Source organism: Pseudophryne corroboree, assembly GCF_028390025.1.
Source record: "Pseudophryne corroboree isolate aPseCor3 chromosome 3 unlocalized genomic scaffold, aPseCor3.hap2 SUPER_3_unloc_43, whole genome shotgun sequence".
Taxonomy (NCBI): domain Eukaryota; kingdom Metazoa; phylum Chordata; class Amphibia; order Anura; family Myobatrachidae; genus Pseudophryne; species Pseudophryne corroboree.
This window is the reverse complement of record NW_026967534.1, coordinates 586,147-612,184: the sequence shown is the minus strand read 5'-3', so window position 1 is coordinate 612,184 and position 26,038 is coordinate 586,147. Positions and strand designations below refer to the sequence as shown.

Sequence of the window (26,038 nt, the reverse complement as noted above, 5' to 3'; positions counted from 1 at the left end):
AATGCCTACCTATAGTCTCGTTCAATATTAGGACCACACCTATGAGACCTAGCTCCAAGAACAGGTTGTTATTATCCACAACAATTACAACATAATCATGGTGATTTAACAGGTTATGTACAGGAGGTCTGTAACACATTGACTAACCTCCATTGCCGAGTGTTTTCTTCCATTCCAGACCCAGAAGGATCAGCTACGCATAAGCTAAATCCAGGAGATTGGGTCTATTTAAAGAGACATGTAAGAAAGATCTTTGAACCAAGATATGATGGTCCATATCAAGTGCTGCTAACCATGTCTACCTCAAATTAAGGTGAAAGGTCGTGATACCTGATTACATGCATCCTACTCGAAGAAGCTGACAGTGACTCTCCAGCCAGAAGAATGAAGTTGCTTATCCTTTGGTTGTTGTTAAGGGTAATCCCCAAGGTTTGGACTATAAGTTCAGGCAACTAGTTTACTGAAAGGGAATAGTTCAGGCCTAGTGTAGGTAGAATAGGGAGAAAAAGTGGAATCAAAAAGATGGGAAATGATAGTGTAGGAGCTTCCGCAGTATAGCAAATATATTGATTTACGCTTTTTCGCATTTATTAAGATATTTACTGTTAATCACAATATGAGTTCATGTGCCCTTAAGAAAAATGTGCAGAGCTGGTCAGAATACTATATTTGCTGAATAATCTTGTTTTAAGGCATGACTTGTACAAGACAAATGTAACATTAAATGTATCTAAGGCGAACAAAGCAACACCAGATATATCCAAGGCTAATTGAGAAGAATAAAGAAAGAAATCTTTTGAGTTTATGTCCGAAAGACTGATAAACGAAACAATAACCATTTTCAAGGCTGTTCTAGTTGCCACTTGAAACATTGTATGACAATCAATGTATTTCAAGACATACATGGTGTATTCTGATTGGCTAAATGTATTGGCAAGCATAAACCCTTTGTATTCAAGCTATAAATAATAAAGCTATGATGGCCCCTAGCAGGTCATTTTATGATTTGATTAAGGTTACACATGAACTCCAACCGGTTGCAAAAGAAACAGAATTCTGACTGATGACTGCAGAGAGTTTATAGACCAGACCTGAATAGGTTAACATACCCTATCAAAGACATAACTTTTATTAATGTATACTTTTAAGAGAAGACGAGAGCTGGCATCAATAATTAAAGAACATGGGTGTCCACGTGTACTAATGTACCTGTTATGGGCAGAATAATGATTTCAGTGATTGAAAATAAATAAAACCTCATTCACAAAGATAAATCATACAGATCCTCTATGATCGGATTTTTATATGAGTGAGGTCACTACCTCGAGTCCGATATAATCTGATAAATGCTGTAACCTGTGACCAGGTTAATGCACTGGGCCCCAAAGTGTTTTAACTGCTGGAGAGTAAAATACCTACGTACCTAGTATTCCCTGGTGGTTCCCCATCCAGGTACTGACCAGGCCCTGCAGTGCTTGGCTTCCAAGATCAGACGAGTTTGGGCATACTCAGTGCGGTCTGACCGTAGGTAAGTCTGTCTCCTAGGCGCACCGTTGACCGATTGTATTGGGACCCAGAATGTCCACCACAGAATAAATACCAGGTTATATTTGTACAATAAGTTGATACAATAAATTGCTAGATTGTTGCTGAGGGATCTAGTCAGTGGTGATTTGAGGCAGTAATAATGACTGTGGGGTCTTGGGGTTAGGATTCCCAAACTCAAACTCTATTGCAGTTATGCTCTCAAATAGCCTGAGCAACAGGAGGGCTTTGTGGTGCCCACAATAATCAAAACAATAAAAAAAAAGTGTCTACAGTACAATTAATTCTCTGATATTGGTTTTAGTATAGTAATTACAGTTGCAGCCTCTTTCTCACCCCTTACCCAGTAATCATGCACCAAAAAAGAGATGTTATGCACAAAAAATATAAGAGTCTAAATACATTGCATAACAGGAGATAATCAGCTTTCACCTGTTAGCCGGGGAAGCATGTGGTGGACCTTATGGGAGAACACGGGGGAGCTGTGGTTTGGGCAAGGAGAACCCGTTTCCTTACCCAACCTGTTCAGGAGACCCTCAGACTGGTGGACAGTGCAGGAATCGAGGAGTGAGGTACCGGCGGCCGCGGTCCATGCGACCGGAAGTTCGGGCGCCGGAACCGGAGGTGACGCACGTTTCGCTCCGAGAGCTTGATCACATGATCGCCTGCTCTCGGAGTTCCCCACTGCCAGTATTTATGTAAGGGCGCAGCCTATCACTTAGTGGGAAAGGTAGGGAAAGCATCTAAGTTAGCTACATCACCTGAGATTGAGAATAGATTTCAACAAGTTAGAACTAATTGATTAAGCAGTATATCATTAAGAGTATAATTAAATTGTTATCCAGCTAAACTGATTAAGTTTGGAGAACAGAAAATGAGGATAGTAAATCCTATATTGAAAATTAATATATATGAAATAAGAATAAAAAATACAACTTAAAAAGAAAAAAAGTAATAAAATAAAAAAGGGGGAAATATGAGATAAAATAAAATAATTGTTATTGTATGGTGAGTATAAAGTGAAAAGTATCAATTACAGGGGATTGCAGGTTATGAATACATGTCAGATTAGGTGTCATTTATTAGGAGCAAGATATGGTTATTTATATTAAATCCGGAGGAATTGTAGGGGTGATGTACCTACAGGGGGGGGTTTGGGAAAAAGGGGGTGGGGGGAAAGAAAGGGAAAGGTTGGGGGGAAAGGGGGTTGTTAGGGGGGAGGAAAGGAGGAGGGGAAAAAGGAAAAAAGATAGATAATAAAAATGAATTACCAAAATGGATTATTAGGGGATTCTGAAAAAGGGGGGGGGGGGAGTTAGATATGTAGGATGGGTAAGAGATAAAGACCTGAATCTAGTACAGTGAGCTAACCGGAAATTACAACTTTTTGCACGGAAATTATTATTAACAAAAATTTTTACAGAGAGAACAGGAACATCTGAATCCTCCTCTGACTTGGAAAATGTATCGTCACAAGAAAGGCTAGCTCTGGCGACATTGGAGGAACTTGCTGACCCTAATGAATCAATTCCCACTACACAACAAACGAGACCCTTGCTGAAGAAAAAATCAATCTTTTTTCCCAAGGATTCCTTATGCCCAGAGGTTAAAGTTTCCCGAACTTGGTTACTCGGGATCTGGACAGATTATATCTGAATAAGAAATACCGTCACCCTGCAGATAATCTGATACCGAACGAACGGAGGACGCTCCAGGAGATCAAAACCTAGACCGACGTAGTTCTGAAACCGTCGGATAAAGGAGGGAATGTTGTGATCTGGCCAACAGAATTATATCTCAAACAAGCCAAGAAACACCTGGACGACCAATCATGCTACCAGAAGAGTATTTTTGACCCTACAGAAAGGTACACTAAACTCTATATGAATATCATAAACAGGGCATATCACGAAGGCACTATAACCAAGTCAGAGCAGGACTATCTAACGGTAGATAATCCTCGAGTACCTACATTTTACCTTTTACCAAAGGTCCACAAGGATCTCCGGGACCCCCCTGGTCGGCCCATAGTCTCAGGAAACGACGGCCTACTAGAAAGAGCCTGCACATTTTTGGACACACATCTTAGGGACTACGTTTTGGAACTCCCATCATATACCAGTGATACAGCTGATGTCCTCAGAAAGATCAGTGATATACATTTGGAAGAAACACATCTCCTTATGAGCCTTGATGTTGAGGCGTTATATACAAGCATCAAACATGACCTTGGCATCCAAGCGGTAGAAAACTTTCTTAGAATGTGGGGAATGGATGATTTTCACCAATTTCTGTTACAAATTGAAGAAGTTGTATTAAACAAGAACTATTTCACTTTCAACAACCTCTTCTACACCCAGGTAAGAGGAACAGCGATGGGGGCAGCTTGTGCGCCGACGTACGCCAACCTCTTCCTGGGCTGGTGGGAGAGGGAGTTTGTATTTTCTGACCTCTGTGAATCACACACCAAACATGTCATATTGTGGACACGTTACGTTGATGACATCCTAATCATATGGGATGGCACACAAACCGAACTCTTGGAATTCATACAGCAACTCAACAATAATACTTTTAATCTTTCATTCACCTGTGACTACCGTAAGGATAACATTTCCTTCCTGGACCTTCAAATCTATAGGGATACCAATAATATGATCTCCACGGAGATATACAGGAAAAGCACAGCTACCAACAATCTTCTGTATCAAACTAGTTCACACTTTCCCCCTACAATAACCAACATCCCGAAAGGAGAATTCCTACGCCTTAGGAGAAATTGCTCCAACGACGAAGTCTTCAAAATAAGGAGCAAAGAATTGACACTCAGATTGAAAGACAGAGGATATAGCATGCGATCCATTAAAAAAGCAAGAAATAATATAACCAAGACAACAAGAGAAAATTGAATCTTTAATACCACAACAACAACAAAACATTAGGAAGAATCTCAAACCATAAGATTTGTGGGGGACTTTTGCAAGGAATGGAGGGAGATCAAGTCAATCCTGCAAAGCCACTGGCACATTGTACTTTCTGATGAGGATCTGGCTAAAAAACTTAACTCCAAAATTGAACTTAGCTGGCGGCGATCACCCAACCTAAAGGACCTCCTAGTCAGTAGCCATTTCTCACAACAACAACGACGTGAGCCACTAATAAAAGGAAGCTACCCTTGTGGTAACTGTAAGATTTGTTAACAAACAAGAACTGGTGGACAAATATTGTGACAAGGTAAAAATTAACGACTTCTTCAATTGCAAAAGTAAAAATGTCGTCTACTGCATTTCCTGCCCATGCGATTTGAGATATGTAGGAATGACTACGCGCATGTTAAAAATCAGAACTCTTGAACATATGAGCAATATCAGGAATGCTGACAAACATCAACAAAGAATGCAACAACTGACAACTATTTCAACACACATCCTAATTCATCACTCAGGATTTATACAAGATCTCAAAGTACATGGCCTTGAGCAAATCAAACCAGAAATCCGAGGTGGAGACATTACACGAATGCTCCTCAGGAAGGAGAGTGAATGGACCTTTGAACTAGACACCTTGGCTCCAAAGGGTCTAAATGAATATCTTAATTACAGTGTCTTTTTGTGAAAATACTCTCTCCACCAAGCTTAATCCATGTTGCTCAACTTAATTTCACTGATGCACATCCTTGATGTCCTTTTTTCCCTTCCCTTCCCAAACCATATAGTCCTTCTCACCTGTTTACACTTCATCCATAATATTCTCCAATATTACCACCGTTCTTTCACCCAGCTCTCACCTTTAATTTATCATATAATTTTTCACTTCCTCCCAAGCACTTTCACGTTCACCCCACCATCTCACCCACTGCAATACATCCATTTTGACACATATAAGGGCATCTCTACCACCCATAACCTCAATTACTGCCCCTATACCCACAAGCTTAGCTGGCCCGGCTTCACTTTCCAATCCATGCTTCGACATCATTCTCACCTACCCCCATCACCTTCGTCCCAATCCCACCCTCCCCCTTCCCACGTCTTGTTCCATACCCCCTCTCTTATCTTCCTTTCCCCCCTTTTTCTTCCACCCCCCCACCCCCCGCAATATAAATTTCCCCCTTTTCCCTTCCACCCCAACCCCCCCCCTCCCCCTCCTCTCCTCTCCCTTTTCTTGTCCTAAATCTTACTTCCCACACCATCTTTCCTCACTTTCCATTCTATCTTCATCTAATTCACTACATCCTTTCACCCCTTTTTTTCACCCCCCCCCCCTGTTTTAATGGGTTTGCTCACTGTACTAGCTTCAGGTCTTTATCTCTTACCCATCCTACATATTCAACTCTTCCCCCCCCCCCCCCACACACTTTTTCAGAATCCCCTAATTATCCATTTTGGTAATTAATTTTTATTATCTATCTTTTTTCCTTTTTCCCCTCCTCCTTTTCTCCCCCCTAACGACCCCCTTTCCCCCCACCTTTCCCTTTCTCCCCCCCCTTTTCCCAAAACCCCCCCTGTAGGTACATCACACCTAATATTCCTTCGGATTTAATATAAATAACCATATCTTGCTCCTAATAAATGACACCTAATCTGACATGTATTCATAACCTGCAATCCCCTGTAATTGATACTTTTCACTTTATACTCACCATACAAAAACAATTTTTTTTATCTCATATTTCCCCCTTTTTTCCCTTTTTTTTTCTTAATTCATTTTTTCCTTTTTAAGTTGTATTTTTTATTCTTATTTCATATATATTAATTTTCAGTATAGGATTTTTCTATCCTCATTTTCTGTTTTCCAAACTTAATCAGTTTAGCTGGATAACAATTTAATTATACTCTTAATGATATACTGCTTAATCAATTAGTTCTAACTTGTTAAAATCTATTCTCAACCTCAGGTGATGTAGCTAACTTAGTGATAGGCTGCGCCCTTACATAAATACTGGCAGTGGGGAACTCCGAGAGCAGGCGATCATGTGATCAAGCTCTCGGAGCGAAACGTGCGTCACTTCCGGTTCCGGCGCCCGAACTTCTGGTCGCACGGACCGCGGCCACCGGCGCCTCGCTCCTCGATTCCTGCACTGTCCACCAGTCTGAGGGTCTCCTGAACAGGTTGGGTAAGGAAACGGGTTCTCTTTACCCAAACCACAGCTCCCCCGTGTACTCCCATAAGGTCCACCATATGCTTCCCCGGCTAACAGGTGAAAGCTGATTATCTCCTGTTATGTAATGTATTTAGACTCATATTTTTTCTGCATAACATTTCTTTTTGGTGCATGATTACTGGGTAAGGGGGGAGAAAGAGGCTGCAACTGTAATTACTATACTAAAACCAATATCAGAGAATTAATTGTACTGTAGACACTTTTTTTGTATTGTTTTGATTATTGTGGGCACCACAAAGCCCTCCTGTTGCTCAGGCTATTTGAGAGCATAACTGCAATAGAGTTTGAGTTTGGGAATCCTAACCCCAAGACCCCACATTCATTATTACTGCCTCAAATCACCACTGACTAGATCCCTCAGCAACAATCTAGCAATTTATTGTATCAACTTATTGTACAAATATAACCTGGTATTTATTCTGTGATTGACATTCTGGGTCCCAATACAATCGGTCAACGGTGCGCCTAGGAGACAGACTTACCTACGGTCAGACCGCACTGAGTATGCCCAAAATCGTCTGATCTTGGAAGCCAAGCACTGCACGGCCTGGTCAGTACCTGGATGGGGAACCACCAGGGAATACTAGGTACGTAGGTATTTTACTCTCCAGCAGTTAAAACACTTTGGGGCCCAGTGCATTAACCTGGTCACAGGTTACAGCATTTAGCAGATTATATCGGACTCGAGGTAGTGACCTCACTCATATAAAAATCTGATCATAGAGGATCTGTATGATTTATCTTAGTGAATGAGGTTTTATTTATTTTCGCTCGCTTAAATCATTATTCTGCCCATAACAGGTACATGTGAACACCCATGTTCTTTAATTATTGATGCCAGCTCTCGTCTTCTCTTAAAGTATACATTAATAAAAGTTATGTCTTTAATAATTTCATAATTTCCCCAAAAAAATTTCAAGTTTTCAAGTGTGCCCAGGAAAAGGCTTATAGTTGCTTTTTTTGGTCCTTTGTTCTCTTTAAAGGACCATACTTTGTTGTTTCATAGTTGTCATAACTATCTTCCGGGAGCACCACCAACCGTTTGCTGAATGTATCATTCTAGTAGGCTTTCATGTTGGTTTAACGATAATACTTCTAATTCATTGTAAAATAATTGTTATATTCTGTGCAGATTTATTTCTTTTTGTGTCCTGTTATTAAACAGGGGAAGCAGCCTGTGGTGTCCTGTTATTTTATTATTATTATTATTATTATTATTATTATTATTATTATTATTATAATACAGGAGGAGCATTCTGTGGTGTCCTGATATTATTATTATACAGGAGGAGCAGCCAGTGGTGTCCTGTTATTATTATTATTATTATTATTATTATTATTATACAAGGGGAGCAACCTGTGGTGTCCTGTTATTTTATTATTATTATACAGGAGGAGCATTCTGTGGTGTCCTGTTATTATTATTATACAGGAGGAGCAGCCAGTGGTGTCCTGTTATTATAATTATTATTATACAGGGGGAGCAACCTGTGGTGTCCTGTTGTTGTTATTATTATATAGGGGGAGCAGCCTGTAGTGTCCTGTTGTTGTTATTATTATTATTCAGGGGGAGTAGCTTTTGGTGTCCTCTTATTATTATTATTATTATTATTAATAGGGAAACAGCCTGTGGTGTCCTATTGTTGTTATTATTATTATTTTACAGGGGAAGCAGCCTGTGGTGTCTTGTTGTTATTATTATTATACAGGGGAAGCAGCCTGTGTTGTCTTGTTGTTGTTATTTTTATACAGAGGGAGCAGCCTGTGGTGTCTTGTTGTTGTTGTTGTTATTGTTATTATTATTATTATACAGGGGGAACAGTCTCTGGTGTTCTGTTATTATTATTATTATTATTATTATTCAGGGGGAGCAGCCTTTGGTGTCCTGTTATTATTATAATACATGAGTAGCAGCCTTTGGTGTCCTGTTATTATTATAATACAAGAGGAGCAGCCTGTGGAATCCAGTCATTATTATTATTATACAGGAGGGGCAGCCTGTGGAACCCAGTTATTAATATTATTATTATTCTTATACAGAGGGAGCAGTAGCATTTGGTGTCCTGTAATTATTATTATTATACAGGAGAAGCCGCTTGTGGTTTCCTGTTATTATTATACAGGGTAAGTAGCCTGTGGTGTCCTGTTATTATTATTATTGTACGGGAGGAGCAATCTGTGGTGTCCTGTTAATAAAGACATGTTATTATTTTTATACTGGGGTGCAGCCTTTAGTGTCGTTGTTATTATTATTATTATTATTATATGTAATTGTGGGGATTGAAAATATTGCTTAAAGTCTAGGATATATTAAAGCAGAGACCATAATATCCCTGGCATGTGTAACAGATGATAATTGGAGCAGTATGAAGCAAATGTATATCACACACCTTGGAATGTCACAGTGATATCACTTATACCTATAGTAATAATACAGGGACTTGACTGGGAAGGTGATGAGATCTGGGAGTGTCACAGTGACATCACTTATATCTATAGTAATAAGGCAGGGACAGGACTGGGGAGGTGAGAGGGTCTGGGATAGTCACTCTGACGTTTTATATATATATATATATATAAATAATACAGGGACATGACTGGGGAGGTGAGGGTATCTGGGAGCATCACAGTGACATCAATTATATCTATAGTAATACAGGGACATGACTGGGTAGGTGAGGGAGTCTGGTAGTGTCACTTTGACATCACTTATATCTATAGTATTAATACAGAGACATGAATGGGGAGGTGAGGGGATCTGGGAATGTCACAGAGACATCACTTATATCAATAGTAGTAATACAGGGACATGACTGGGGAGGTGAGGGGGACCAGGTAGTGTCACAGTGACATCACTTATACCTATAGAAATAATACAGGGACATGACTGGGGAGGTGAGGGGATCTGGTAGCATAACAGTGACATCACATATCTATAGTAATAATACAGGGACAGACTGGGGAGGTGAGGGGATCTATGAGTGTCACTGTGATATCACCTATATCTATAGTAATAATACAGGGACATGACTGGGGAGGTGAGCTGGTCTAAGAGCATGATAGTGACATCACTTTATATCTATAATAATAATATTATGACATGACTGGGGAGGTGCACGTATCTGGGAGTGTCACAGTGACGTCACTTATATCTATAGGAATAATACAGGGACATGACCGGGGAGGTGTGGGTATCTGGGAGTTTTTACATAGATATTGATGTCTTCTCCATTTCGCAGGGTTACACAGTAGTGAAGAAGACATTCTGTAAGTATGAGACACCCAGCAGCCGTCCTCCTGTGTCAGGAGGACTAAGCAGGACATAGAGCCCCATCACAGTGCCTCCACCTCACTCACTGATACATGAGAGACACAATGACTAGAAGATCCTGGAACTCGCCAACAAGATCATTCAGCTGCTGACTGGAGAGGTGACTGCTGGGAATGGAGAATTATACAGTAACTCCAGGGGACGTGTCTGGGTGATGACTGGAGAGGTGACTGCCGGGAATGGGACATTATACAGTAACACCGGGGGGGGTGTCTGGGTGATGACTGGAGAGGTGACTGCTGGGAATGGGGCATTATACAGTAACTCCAGGGGACGTGTCTGGGTGATGACTGGAGAGGTGACTGCCGGGAATGGGACATTATACGGTAACACCAGGGTATGTGTCTGGGTGATGACTGGAGATGTGACTGCTGGGAATGGGGCATTATACTGAAACACCGGGGGACGTGTCTGGGTGATGACTGGAGAGGTGACTGCTGGGAATGGGGCATTATACAGTAACACCAGGGGACGTGTCTGGGTGATGACTGTATCACTGTGTGTGTGTCAGGTGCCTATAAGGTGTCAGGATGTCACTGTCTATGTCTTCATGCAGGAGGGGGAGTATATGGAAGAACACAGGGGTCTATACAAGGACGTGATGATGGAGAATCACTGGCCCCTCACATCACTCGGTAAGAGGAGACTGTCCTGTATTGTACAGGGGAGAGCAGGTATGGGGGCTCCTATATACGCACATCACCTGATAATCACATATATACACTGTACTCAGTCACTGTGTGTCTCCTACAGATGGACCCAGTAACAGAGATACCCCAGAGAGATGTCCCCGTCCGCTGTATTCCCAGGATTGTACAAGGGAGAATCACAGGATCCCACAGGAGGATCAGGTAGGTGGGATTTAGGGTCTCTCCAATATACCAAAGTGACCATCACTATATGATCTGTAGAGGAGCTGTGTGTCTTATACACTGATATTATACTGTTTCACCTCAGTCTAGTCTGACTGTATGCAAATGTCATTATAATGTTTTTTTGTTTTTTTTAGGTAGAACGTCTGTCTGATATTAAAATAGAAGATATAGAGGGAGAAGAAGAGACGTATGTGACTGATATAAAGGCAGAAGATATAGAGGGAGAAGAGACGTATGTGACTAATATAAAGGCAGAAGATACAGAGGGAGAAGAAGAGACGTATGTGACTGATATAAAGGCAGAAGATATAGAGGGAGAAGAAGAGACGTATGTGACTGATATAAAGGCAGAAGATATAGAGGGAGAAGAAGAGATGTATGTGACTGATATAAAGGCAGAAGATATAGAGGGAGAAGAAGAGACATATGTGACTGATATAAAGGCAGAAGATGTAGAGGGAGAAGAAGAGACGTATGTGACTGATATAAAGGCAGAAGATATAGAGGGAGAAGAAGAGACGTATGTGACTGATATAAAGGCAGCAGATATAGAGGGAGAAGAAGAGACGTATGTGACTGATATAAAGGCAGAAGATATAGATGGAGAAGAAGAGACGTATGTGACTGATATGAAGGCAGAAGATATAGAGGGAGAAGAAGAGACGTATGTGAGGGGTGATCAGCAGTGTAAGGAGGAGGAAATCCCTACAGATATCAGCACAGGTGAGTAATAAACACTTATTACAGAAAAGAGTCACATATTCTCCTTGCTCAGTCACTACAACAATCTCTTATCCTACACCCTCTGTCAGTACAAACTAATGAGGAATATGTATTTTCCCAGTGGGGAAGTCAGAAGCCATCAGCCCCTATTATACTCCTGCTCTCCATCTCACATCATGTCACTGTGTGTGTTACCAGCCCAGAGATCTGACCAGTCTCCTCCTCACACTCTCTGGTGTATCTCATACATCAGGAGACATCAGCCCCTATTATACTCCTGCTCTCCTCCTCACATCATGTCACTGTGTGTTACCAGCCATAGATCTGACCAGTCTCCGGCCCACACTCTCTGGTGTATCTTATACATCAGGAGCCATCAGACCCTATTATACTCCTCCTCACATCATGTCACTGTGTGTTACCAGCCCAAAGATCTGACCAGTCTCCTCCCCCACACTCTCTGGTGTATCTCATACATCAGGAGTCATCAGCCCCTATTATACTCCTGCTCTCCCCCTCACATCATGTCACTGACCAGCCCAGAGATCTGACCAGTCTCCTCCCCACACTCTCTGGTGTATCTCATACTTCAGAAGCCATCAGCCCCTATTATACTCCTGCTCTCCCCCTCACATCATGTCACTGTGTGTTACCAGCCCAGAGATCTGACCAGTATCCTCCCACACTCTCTGGTGTATCTCATACATCAGGAGACATCAGCCACTATTATACTCCTGCTCTCCCCCTCACATCATGTCACTGTGTGTTTCCAGCCCAGAGATCTGACCAGTCTCCTCCCCACACTCTCTGGTGTATCTCATACATCAGGAACCATCAGCCCCTATTATACCCCTGCTCTCCCCTCACATCATGTCACTGTGTGTCACCAGCAGCCATACTGTGTGCTAGCAGTACATCAGCCTATGGTATTACATGCCCTGAGAGTGTCACTATTAGCACACGCCGGTCTGTATATAAACCACTTTTCTCTTACGTTCTAGAGGATGCTGGGGTCCATATTAGTACCATGGGGCATAGACGGGCCCACCAGGAGCCACCGGCACCCCAAGAGTCCAACAGTGTGGACTGGCTCCTCACACCAGGACCCCCCCTCCAGACCCAGTTTAGAAAATGTGCCCGGAGGAGCTGGTCACAGCTAGGGGAGCTCTACTGAGCTTCTTTAGTAAAAAATTTTTTAGAGTTTGTTTTATTACAGGGAGGCTGCTGGCAACATCCTCCCTGCATCGAGGGACTGATTGGGGGAGCAGTGTCCGCCCTGCGGGGTCTGAGCCACTATCTCCGCTGACTGGACACTGAGATCCAGAGGGGATAGATCGCTGCCAGCCGCAGGGGAACGCTCACCCCAGCAGCATGCCGCCAACCCCTTGCAGAGCTGAAGAGTCATCGGCCCCTGGCAAGCGTGGAGCCGATGTGAAGATGGTGGCAACAGGGTAGGGAGCGTAGTGGCTCCCTTCAAGATCTCCGGTTCACGACGGTACTCGGAGTACAGTGGGGAGGGGGGACGAGTCTTCTCACAGCAGTGCGGCTGCAAAGGGGTGGAGAGAGTATGTTTACATGGAAAGGCAAGGCTGCAGGGGTTGTGGTATAATTACATAGGCTTTTAAGCCTATATTAACGGGGTTGCTTTTTAATGCAGTTGGTTACAGGTTGTAGACTTTAAATGTGTGTTATAACCTGACCTGTGATTATTAGTGTAAGCATGGCATGGGGGCCATTTTAACCATGCTTCCTGTTCAATCCTGTTTCTCTATTAGTTTGGAAGATCCTGTCCTACAACACTACTCCACCGGAGGCGCAGGGGTGTTGGTGGGAATTTGGGTTCAGATTTCATATAATACTGGCCACGTGCACTGCACTTGCCCAGATATATATATATATATATATATATAGACACACCTTAGTACTATTTTACTGAGTCGTGCAAGTTGTCTGTCTTTGTATATTGTATTGTCTGCATAATGAGTAAGGCACCAGCAAAAACTAAAAAGCAGTTTCACTGCAATGTCTGTAAGAGTGTGTTACCGGATGGGTCTACCACATGTACAGTATGTTTTGTGATTTCAGCTACGAATGCGATTTCCGCTCCGGTTTCAAAGCCGGTTTAATTTCTGAACCCTCCATGGGCTATGCTAACAGATGTCATGGCTGGGTTGCAATCAGAATTGCCCGCCGCTCGACAAGTGCAGGAAGCGGCAAGATCTGAGTCTAGGGTGAGACCGCCAGAACTACCGGAGGGGTCTCAGCCTTGCCAAAGGTCCAAGTCCATTTTGGATAGAAGGGAAAAATTTAATTTGTCTTATGATTTACCAGTTTCTGCTATGTTGCATTCTGATGATTCTATGCCTGACCTCACTGCGCAAGATGAAGGTGAGGAGGGCGAAGTAGACTAGCAGTCAGATACTGAAGATTTTGACAGCCCAGACATTGATAATCTCATCAGAGCGGTACGTCAGCCTCTGAAGTTTACAGAAACTGAGGAGCCTCTGACAAATGATGAAGTCATCTTTACTAAACGACAGAGATCTCCAATGTGTTTTCCTGTTTCAGAATCTCTTAATAAGATGTTAGTAGAAACACAAAAGAATCCGGATAAACGGTTTTCTACACCTCGCAGATTTAAGTCCAGTTACCCGTTTGCAGAGTCTGTGACATCTACATGGGAGAATCCGCCATTGGTGGATTCGTCTGTGTCAAAACTTACGAAGAAATTAACCATACCAGTACCAACTGCTACTACGCTTAAAGACCCTTCAGGCCGTAAAATAGAAGCTATGCTAAAATCCATGTATATAGCAGCAGGAGTGTTGCTTAGACCTGGGTTGGTTGGCATTTGGGTAACTAAGGCGCTAATGGTATGGATAACAGAACTTGAGTTTGCCCTACATGACGATCACCTTAAACTTCTCGCTGATCAAATCGGTGAAGCTGCTGAGTATCTATGTACAGCTTCTACTGAAGTCTGTCAGCTCACTTCTCGCCTTTTATCGTCCCTAGTTACAGCACGACGAGCACTCTGGCTGTGTTCTTGGCAAGCAGAGGTCAAAAGAAGTATAGTGGCATTACCTTATGGTGGTGAGAAGTTGTTTGGTCCTAAATTTGACAAATGGATTTCTGAGGCCACGGGAGGAAAGTCTGTTTTCCTACCATTGCCTCCAACGGTACCTAGACGGAAATACTCTGGCCCGGCGTTCAAATCCTTTAGACCTCAGCCCTTTCGAGGCCGAGGTAAAGGAACAGCCACGCCTGGTAGACGAGCATGTGGTTTCCAACAAACCAACACCAGTGGTCAGGACGCTAAGGTCACCGACAAGCCAGTGCTATGACGGGATCCTAGCCCATCTCAGATCTCCAATTGTGGGAGCACGCCTTCAGACATTCCATTTGGTGTGGTTCCAGACATCCACAGATGGGTGGATCCGCAATTTAGTGTTAAAGGTTACAAAATAGAGTTCGACTGTCTCCCGCCACTGCGGTTTTTCAAGACAGGACTGCCTCTGTTGGACGACAAGAGGGCGGTTCTGCAAATTGCCATTCAGTCCCTGCTGGATTCAGCAATTTTGATTCCGGTCCCTGTACAACAACAAGGTCAGGGTTATTATTCCAGTCTGTTTGTGGTACCAAAGCCGGATGGCTCGGTCAGGCCAATATTGAACTTAAAGGGTCTCAATCAGTACGTCACTCACTACAGATTCAAGATGGAATCTCTGCGGTCAGTAATTGCAGGTTTAGAGCCACAGGAATTCATGATTGCGCTGGATCTCAAGGATGCGTACTTAAACATTCCGATTTGGCCACCTCATCAGAGGTTCTTGCGTTTTGCAATACGCCAGAACCATAACCAGTTTCAGGCTCTACCGTTTGGCTTCTCGTCAGCTCTTCGGGTATTCACCAAAGTGATGTCTGTGATGATAGCTCATCTCAGATCCCTGGGAGTAATAATAGTTCCGTACTTGGATGATCTGCTCATCAAAGCTCCGTCTCAACAGATGCTCCTCCAACATGCGTTGCTAACGTACAATGTACTAGTTCAGCACGGTTGTATTGTCAACTTCAAGAAATCACATCTAATTCCGTCTCAACGACTTCAATTCCTAGGTATGATTCTCGATACGGTAAATCTAAGAATTTACCTACCAGAACAGAAAGTACACCTTATTCGTCATCTGGTACAATTAGTGCTCAAGCCACGCACAGTCTTGGTACATTTGTGCAATCGCCTCTTCAGTTTGGAAGATTTCACTCACGTCCTTTTCAACTGGATGTGCTCGCACAGTGGACATGATCTCTCAGTGTTACCTAAATGTATGCACAGGAGATGTAATATTACTGCACATGCAATGTCACCTCTAGTAATCCCACATGATCTCAGTGTTACCTAAATGTATGCACAGGCGATGTTATATTACTGCACAGCCCATATCACCTCTAGTAATCCCACATGATCTCTCAGTGTTACCTAAATGTATGCACAGGCTATGTTATATTACTGCACAGCCCATGTCACCTCTAGTAATCCCACATGATCTCAGTGTTACCTAAATGTATGCACAGGTGATGTTATATTACTGCACAGCCCATGTCATCTCTAGTAATCCCACATGATCTCTCAGTGTTACCTAAATGTATGCACAGGTGATGTTATATTACTGCACAGCCCATGTCACCTCTAGTAATCCCACATGATCTCAGTGTTACCTAAATGTATGCACAGGTGATGTTATATTACTGCACAGCCCATGTCACCTCTAGTAATCCCACATGATCTCTCAGTGTTACCTAAATGTATGCACAGGTGATGTTATATTACTGCACAGCCCATGTCACCTCTAGTAATCCCACATGGTCTCTCAGTGTTACCTAAATGTATGCACAGGCGATGTTATATTACAGCACAGCCCATGTCACCTCTAGTAATCCCACATGATCTCAGTGTTACCTAAATGTATGCACAGGCGATGTTATATTACTGCACTGCCCATGTCACCTCTAGTAATCCCACATGATCTCTCAGTGTTACCTAAATGTATGCACAGGTGATGTTATATTACTGCACAGTCCATGTCACCTCTAGTAATCCCACATGATCTCAGTGTTACCTAAATGTATGCACAGGCGATGTTATATTACTGCACAGCCCATGTCACCTCTAGTAATCCCACATGATCTCTCAGTGTTACCTAAATGTATGCACAGGTGATGTTATATTACTGCACAGTCCATGTCATCTCTAGTAATCCCACATGATCTCTGTGTTACCTAAATGTATGCACAGGCGATGTTATATTACTGCACAGCCCATGTCACCTCTAGTAATCCCACATGATCTCTCAGTGTAACCTAAATGTATGCACAGGTGATGTTATATTACTGCACAGCTCATGTCACCTCTAGTAATCCCACATGATCTCAGTGTTACCTAAATGTATGCACAGGCGATGTTATATTACTGCACAGCCCATGTCATCTCTAGTAATCCCACATGATCTCTGTGTTACCTAAATGTATGCACAGGCGATGTTATATTACTGCACAGCCCATGTCACCTCTAGTAATCCCACATGATCTCTCAGTGTAACCTAAATGTATGCACAGGTGATGTTATATTACTGCACAGCTCATGTCACCTCTAGTAATCCCACATGATCTCAGTGTTACCTAAATGTATGCACAGGCGATGTTATATTACTGCACAGCCCATGTCACCTCTCGTAATCCCACATGATCTCAGTGTTACCTAAATGTATGTACAGGCGATGTTATATTACTGCACAGCCCATGTCACCTCTAGTAATACCACATGATCTCTCAGTGTTACCTAAATGTATGCACAGGCGATGTTATATTACTGCACAGCCCATGTCACCTCTAGTAATCCCACATGATCTCAGTGTTACCTAAATGTATGCACAGGCGATGTTATATTACTGCACAGCCCATGTCACCTCTAGTAATCCCACATGATCTCTCAGTGTTACCTAAATGTATGCACAGGTGATGTTATATTACTGCACAGCCCATGTCACCTCTAGTAATCCCACATGTTCTCAGTGTTACCTAAATGTATGCACAGGCGATGTTATATTACTGCACATGCAATGTCACCTCTAGTAATCCCACATGATCTCAGTGTTACCTAAATGTATGCACAGGCGATGTTATATTACTGCACAGCCCATGTCACCTCTAGTAATCCCACATGATCTCTCAGTGTTACCTAAATGTATGCACATGCGATGTTATATTACTGCACAGTCCATTTCACCTCTAGTTATCCCACATGATCTCTGTGTTATCTAAATGTATGCACAGGCGATGTTATATTACTGCACAGCCCATGTCACCTCTAGTAATCCCACATGATCTCTGTGTTATCTAAATGTATGCACAGGCGATGTTATATTACTGCACAGCCCGTATCACCTCTAGTAATCCCACATGATCTCAGTGTTACCTAAATGTATGCACAGGCGATGTTATATTACTGCACAGCCCATGTCACCTCTAGTAATCCCACATGATCTCAGTGTTACCTAAATGTATGCACAGGCGATGTTATATTACTGCACAGCCCATGTCACCTCTAGTAATCCCACATGATCTCTCAGTGTTACCTACATGTATGCACAGGCGATGTTATATTACTGCACAGCCCATGTCACCTCTAGTAATCCCACATGATCTCAGTGTTACCTAAATGTATGCACAGGTGATGTTATATTACTGCACAGCCCATGTCATCTCTAGTAATCCCACATGATCTCTCAGTGTTACCTAAATGTATGCTCAGGCGATGTTATATTACTGCACAGCCCATGTCACCTCTAGTAATCCCACATGATCTCTCAGTGTTACCTAAATGTATGCACAGGTGATGTTATATTACTGCACAGCACGTGTCACCTCTAGTAATCCCACATGATCTCAGTGTTACCTAAATGTATGCACAGGTGATGTTATATTACTGCACAGCCCATGTCACCTCTAGTAATCCCACATGATCTCTCAGTGTTACCTAAATGTATGCACAGGCGATGTTATATTACTGCACAGCCCATATCACCTCTAGTAATCCCACATGATCTCAGTGTTACCTAAATGTATGCACAGGCGATGTTATATTACTGCACAGCCCATGTCACCTCTAGTAATCCCACATGATCTCAGTGTTACCTAAATGTATGCACAGGCGATGTTATATTACTGCACAGCCCATGTCACCTCTAGTAATCCCACATGATCTCAGTGTTACCTAAATGTATGCACAGGCGATGTTATATTACTGCACAGTCCATGTCACCTCTAGTAATCCCACATGATCTCAGTGTTACCTAACAGTATGCACAGGCGATGTTATATTTCTGCACAGCCCATGTCACCTCTAGTAATCCCACATGATCTCAGTGTTACCTAAATGTATGCAGAGGCGATGTTCTATTACTGCACAGTCCATGCCACCTCTAGTAATCCCACATGATCTCTCAGTGTTACCTAAATGTATGCACAGGTGATGTTCTATTACTGCACAGTCCATGCCACCTCTAGTAATCCCACATGATCTCAGTGTTACCTAAATGTATGCACAGGCGATGTTATATTACTGCACAGCCCATGTCACCTCTAGTAATCCCACATGATCTCAGTGTTACCTAAATGTATGCACAGGCGATGTTATATTACTGCAAAGTCCATGTCACCTCTAGTAATCCCACATGATCTCAGTGTTACCTAAAAGTATGCACAGGCGATGTTATATTTCTGCGCAGCCCATGTCACCTCTAGTAATCCCACATGATCTCAGTGTTACCTAAATGTATGCTCAGGCGATGTTATATTACTGCACAGCCCATGTCACCTCTAGTAATCCCACATGATCTCTCAGTGTTACCTAAATGTATGCACAGGCGATGTTATATTACTGCACAGCCCATGTCACCTCTAGTAATCCCACATGATCTCAGTGTTACCTAAATGTATGCACAGGAGATGTTATATTACTGCACAGCCCATGTCACCTCTAGTAATCCCACATGATCTCTCAGTGTTACCTAAATGTATGCACAGGCGATGTTATATTACTGCACAGTCCATGTCACCTCTAGTAATCCCACATGATCTCAGTGTTACCTAAATGTATGCACAGGCGATGTTATATTTCTGCACAGCCCATGTCACCTCTAGTAATCCCACATGATCTCAGTGTTACCTAAATGTATGCACAGGTGATGTTATATTACTGCACAGCCCATGTCATCTCTAGTAATCCCACATGATCTCTCAGTGTTACCTAAATGTATGCACAGGTGATGTTATATTACTGCACAGCCCATGTCACCTCTAGTAATCCCACATGATCTCAGTGTTACCTAAATGTATGCACAGGTGATGTTATATTACTGCACAGCCCATGTCACCTCTAGTAATCCCACATGATCTCTCAGTGTTACCTAAATGTATGCACAGGTGATGTTATATTACTGCACAGCCCATGTCACCTCTAGTAATCCCACATGGTCTCTCAGTGTTACCTAAATGTATGCACAGGCGATGTTATATTACAGCACAGCCCATGTCACCTCTAGTAATCCCACATGATCTCAGTGTTACCTAAATGTATGCACAGGCGATGTTATATTACTGCACTGCCCATGTCACCTCTAGTAATCCCACATGATCTCTCAGTGTTACCTAAATGTATGCACAGGTGATGTTATATTACTGCACAGTCCATGTCACCTCTAGTAATCCCACATGATCTCAGTGTTACCTAAATGTATGCACAGGCGATGTTATATTACTGCACAGCCCATGTCACCTCTAGTAATCCCACATGATCTCTCAGTGTTACCTAAATGTATGCACAGGTGATGTTATATTACTGCACAGTCCATGTCATCTCTAGTAATCCCACATGATCTCTGTGTTACCTAAATGTATGCACAGGCGATGTTATATTACTGCACAGCCCATGTCACCTCTAGTAATCCCACATGATCTCTCAGTGTAACCTAAATGTATGCACAGGTGATGTTATATTACTGCACAGCTCATGTCACCTCTAGTAATCCCACATGATCTCAGTGTTACCTAAATGTATGCACAGGCGATGTTATATTACTGCACAGCCCATGTCATCTCTAGTAATCCCACATGATCTCTGTGTTACCTAAATGTATGCACAGGCGATGTTATATTACTGCACAGCCCATGTCACCTCTAGTAATCCCACATGATCTCTCAGTGTAACCTAAATGTATGCACAGGTGATGTTATATTACTGCACAGCTCATGTCACCTCTAGTAATCCCACATGATCTCAGTGTTACCTAAATGTATGCACAGGCGATGTTATATTACTGCACAGCCCATGTCACCTCTCGTAATCCCACATGATCTCAGTGTTACCTAAATGTATGTACAGGCGATGTTATATTACTGCACAGCCCATGTCACCTCTAGTAATACCACATGATCTCTCAGTGTTACCTAAATGTATGCACAGGCGATGTTATATTACTGCACAGCCCATGTCACCTCTAGTAATCCCACATGATCTCAGTGTTACCTAAAAGTATGCACAGGCGATGTTATATTACTGCACAGCCCATGTCACCTCTCGTAATCCCACATGATCTCAGTGTTACCTAAATGTATGTACAGGCGATGTTATATTACTGCACAGCCCATGTCACCTCTAGTAATCCCACATGATCTCTCAGTGTTACCTAAATGTATGCACAGGTGATGTTATATTACTGCACAGCCCATGTCACCTCTAGTAATCCCACATGTTCTCAGTGTTACCTAAATGTATGCACAGGCGATGTTATATTACTGCACATGCAATGTCACCTCTAGTAATCCCACATGATCTCAGTGTTACCTAAATGTATGCACAGGCGATGTTATATTACTGCACAGCCCATGTCACCTCTAGTAATCCCACATGATCTCTCAGTGTTACCTAAATGTATGCACATGCGATGTTATATTACTGCACAGTCCATTTCACCTCTAGTTATCCCACATGATCTCTGTGTTATCTAAATGTATGCACAGGCGATGTTATATTACTGCACAGCCCATGTCACCTCTAGTAATCCCACATGATCTCTGTGTTATCTAAATGTATGCACAGGCGATGTTATATTACTGCACAGCCCGTATCACCTCTAGTAATCCCACATGATCTCAGTGTTACCTAAATGTATGCACAGGCGATGTTATATTACTGCACAGCCCATGTCACCTCTAGTAATCCCACATGATCTCAGTGTTACCTAAATGTATGCACAGGCGATGTTATATTACTGCACAGCCCATGTCACCTCTAGTAATCCCACATGATCTCTCAGTGTTACCTACATGTATGCACAGGCGATGTTATATTACTGCACAGCCCATGTCACCTCTAGTAATCCCACATGATCTCAGTGTTACCTAAATGTATGCACAGGTGATGTTATATTACTGCACAGCCCATGTCATCTCTAGTAATCCCACATGATCTCTCAGTGTTACCTAAATGTATGCTCAGGCGATGTTATATTACTGCACAGCCCATGTCACCTCTAGTAATCCCACATGATCTCTCAGTGTTACCTAAATGTATGCACAGGTGATGTTATATTACTGCACAGCACGTGTCACCTCTAGTAATCCCACATGATCTCAGTGTTACCTAAATGTATGCACAGGTGATGTTATATTACTGCACAGCCCATGTCACCTCTAGTAATCCCACATGATCTCTCAGTGTTACCTAAATGTATGCACAGGCGATGTTCTATTACTGCACAGTCCATGCCACCTCTAGTAATCCCACATGATGTCAGTGTTACCTAAATGTATGCACAGGTGATGTTATATTACTGCACAGCCCATGTCACCTCTAGTAATCCCACATGATCTCTCAGTGTTACCTAAATGTATGCACAGGCGATGTTATATTACTGCACAGCCCATATCACCTCTAGTAATCCCACATGATCTCAGTGTTACCTAAATGTATGCACAGGCGATGTTATATTACTGCACAGCCCATGTCACCTCTAGTAATCCCACATGATCTCAGTGTTACCTAAATGTATGCACAGGCGATGTTATATTACTGCACAGCCCATGTCACCTCTAGTAGTCCCACATGATCTCAGTGTTACCTAAATGTATGCACAGGCGATGTTATATTACTGCACAGTCCATGTCACCTCTAGTAATCCCACATGATCTCAGTGTTACCTAACAGTATGCACAGGCGATGTTATATTTCTGCACAGCCCATGTCACCTCTAGTAATCCCACATGATCTCAGTGTTACCTAAATGTATGCAGAGGCGATGTTCTATTACTGCACAGTCCATGCCACCTCTAGTAATCCCACATGATCTCTCAGTGTTACCTAAATGTATGCACAGGTGATGTTCTATTACTGCACAGTCCATGCCACCTCTAGTAATCCCACATGATCTCAGTGTTACCTAAATGTATGCACAGGCGATGTTATATTACTGCACAGCCCATGTCACCTCTAGTAATCCCACATGATCTCAGTGTTACCTAAATGTATGCACAGGCGATGTTATATTACTGCACAGTCCATGTCACCTCTAGTAATCCCACATGATCTCAGTGTTACCTAAAAGTATGCACAGGCGATGTTATATTTCTGCACAGCCCATGTCACCTCTAGTAATCCCACATGATCTCAGTGTTACCTAAATGTATGCTCAGGCGATGTTATATTACTGCACAGCCCATGTCACCTCTAGTAATCCCACATGATCTCTCAGTGTTACCTAAATGTATGCACAGGCGATGTTATATTACTGCACAGCCCATGTCACCTCTAGTAATCCCACATGATCTCAGTGTTACCTAAATGTATGCACAGGAGATGTTATATTACTGCACAGCCCATGTCACCTCTAGTAATCCCACATGATCTCTCAGTGTTACCTAAATGTATGCACAGGCGATGTTATATTACTGCACAGTCCATGTCACCTCTAGTAATCCCACATGATCTCAGTGTTACCTAAATGTATGCACAGGCGATGTTATATTTCTGCACAGCCCATGTCACCTCTAGTAATCCCACATGATCTCAGTGTTACCTAAATGTATGCACAGGCGATGTTATATTACTGCACAGCCCATGTCACCTCTAGTAATCTCACATGATGTCAGTGTTACCTAAATGTATGCACAGGCAATGTTATATTACTGCACAGCCCATGTCACCTCTAGTAATCCCACATGATCTCAGTGTTACCTAAATGTATGCACAGGAGATGTTATATTACTGCACAGCCCATGTCACCTCTAGTAATCCCACATGATCTCTCAGTGTTACCTAAATGTATGCACAGGTGATGTTATATTACTGCACAGCCCATGTCACCTCTAGTAATCCCACATGATCTCAGTGTTACCTAAATGTATGCACAGGCGATGTTATATTACTGCACAGCCCATGTCACCTCTAGTAATCCCACATGATCTCTCAGTGTTACCTAAATGTATGCACAGGCGATGTTATATTACTGCACATCCCATGTCACCTCTAGTAATCTCACATCATCTCAGTGTTACCTAAATGTATGCACAGGCGATGTTATATTACTGCACAGCCCATGTCACCTCTAGTAATCCCACATGATCTCAGTGTTACCTAAATGTATGCACAGGCGATGTTATATTACTGCACAGCCCATGTCACCTCTAGTAATACCACATGATCTCAGTGTTACCTAAATGTATGCACAGGAGATGTTATATTACTGCACAGCCCATGTCACCTCTAGTAATCCCACATGATCTCAGTGTTATCTAAATGTATGCACAGGCGATGTTATATTACTGCACAGCCCATGTCATCTCTAGTAATCCCACATGATCTCTCAGTGTTACCTAAATGTATGCACAGGAGATGTTATATTGCTGCACAGCCCATGTCACCTCTAATAATCCCACATGATCTCTCAGTGTTACCTAAATGTATGCACAGGTGATGTTATATTACTGCACAGCCCATGTCACCTCTAGTAATACCACATGATCTCAGTGTTACCTAAATGTATGCACAGGCGATGTTATATTACTGCACAGCCCATGTCACCTCTAGTAATCCCACATGATCTCTGTGTTACCTAAATGTATGCACAGGCGATGTTATATTACTGCACAGCCCATGTCACCTCTAGTAATCCCACATGATCTCAGTGTTACCTAAATGTATGCACAGGTGATGTTATATTACTGCACAGCCCGTATCACCTCTAGTAATCCCACATGATCTCAGTGTTACCTAAATGTATGCACAGGCGATGTTATATTACTGCACAGCCCATGTCACCTCTAGTAATCCCACATGATCTCTCAGTGTTACCTAAATGTATGCACAGGCGATGTTATATTACTGCATAGACCATGTCATCTCTAGTAATCCCACATGATCTCTCAGTGTTACCTAAATGTATGCACAGGCGATGTTATATTACTGCACAGCCCATGTCACCTCTAGTAATCCCACATGATCTCTCAGTGTTACCTAAATGTATGCACAGGCGATGTTATATTACTGCACAGTCCATGTCACCTCTAGTAATCCCACATGATCTCAGTGTTACCTAAATGTATGCACAGGCGATGTTATATTACTGCACAGCCCATGTCACCTCTACTAATCCCACATGATCTCTCAGTGTAACCTAAATGTATGCACAGGTGATGTTATATTACTGCACAGCCCATGTCATCTCTAGTAATCCCACATGGTCTCAGTGTTACCTAAATGTATGCACAGGCGATGTTATATTACTGCACAGCCCATGTCATCTCTAGTAATCCCACATGGTCTCAGTGTTACCTAAATGTATGCACAGGCGATGTTATATTACTGCACAGCCCATGTCACCTCTAGTAATCCCACATGATCTCTCAGTGTTACCTAAATGTATGCACAGGCGATGTTATATTACTGCACAGCCCATGTCACCTCTAGTAATCCCACATGATCTCAGTGTTACCTAAATGTATGCACAGGCGATGTTATATTACTGCACAGCCCATGTCACCTCTAGTAATCCCACATGATCTCTCAGTGTTACCTACATGTATGCACAGGCGATGTTATATTACTGCACAGCCCATGTCACCTCTAGTAATCCCACATGATCTCAGTGTTACCTAAATGTATGCACAGGTGATGTTATATTACTGCACAGCCCATGTCATCTCTAGTAATCCCACATGATCTCTCAGTGTTACCTAAATGTATGCTCAGGCGATGTTATATTACTGCACAGCCCATGTCACCTCTAGTAATCCCACATGATCTCTCAGTGTTACCTAAATGTATGCACAGGTGATGTTATATTACTG

The 26,038-nt window shown here is 42.5% G+C and overlaps 1 protein-coding gene and 1 pseudogene across 1 annotated transcript in view; one reads left to right on the top strand and one right to left on the bottom strand.

Annotated features, from left to right (window-relative positions):
* Window positions 1-1,412: 1,412 nt before the first annotated feature.
* LOC134984256 (5S ribosomal RNA) lies at window positions 1,413-1,530 on the bottom strand (annotated as a pseudogene).
* Window positions 1,531-9,951: 8,421 nt separating this feature from the next.
* The window catches only part of LOC134984249 (oocyte zinc finger protein XlCOF6-like), a 292,312-nt gene continuing 276,225 nt past the window's right edge, over window positions 9,952-26,038 (top strand). Inside the window, exons 1-4 of the mRNA XM_063949875.1 lie at window positions 9,952-10,140; window positions 10,597-10,675; window positions 10,794-10,895; window positions 11,054-11,638. Of these exons, the coding sequence (XP_063805945.1) occupies window positions 10,609-10,675; window positions 10,794-10,895; window positions 11,054-11,638 (754 nt within the window). The 5' untranslated portion in view covers window positions 9,952-10,140; window positions 10,597-10,608. The remainder of the gene's footprint in view (window positions 10,141-10,596; window positions 10,676-10,793; window positions 10,896-11,053; window positions 11,639-26,038) is intronic.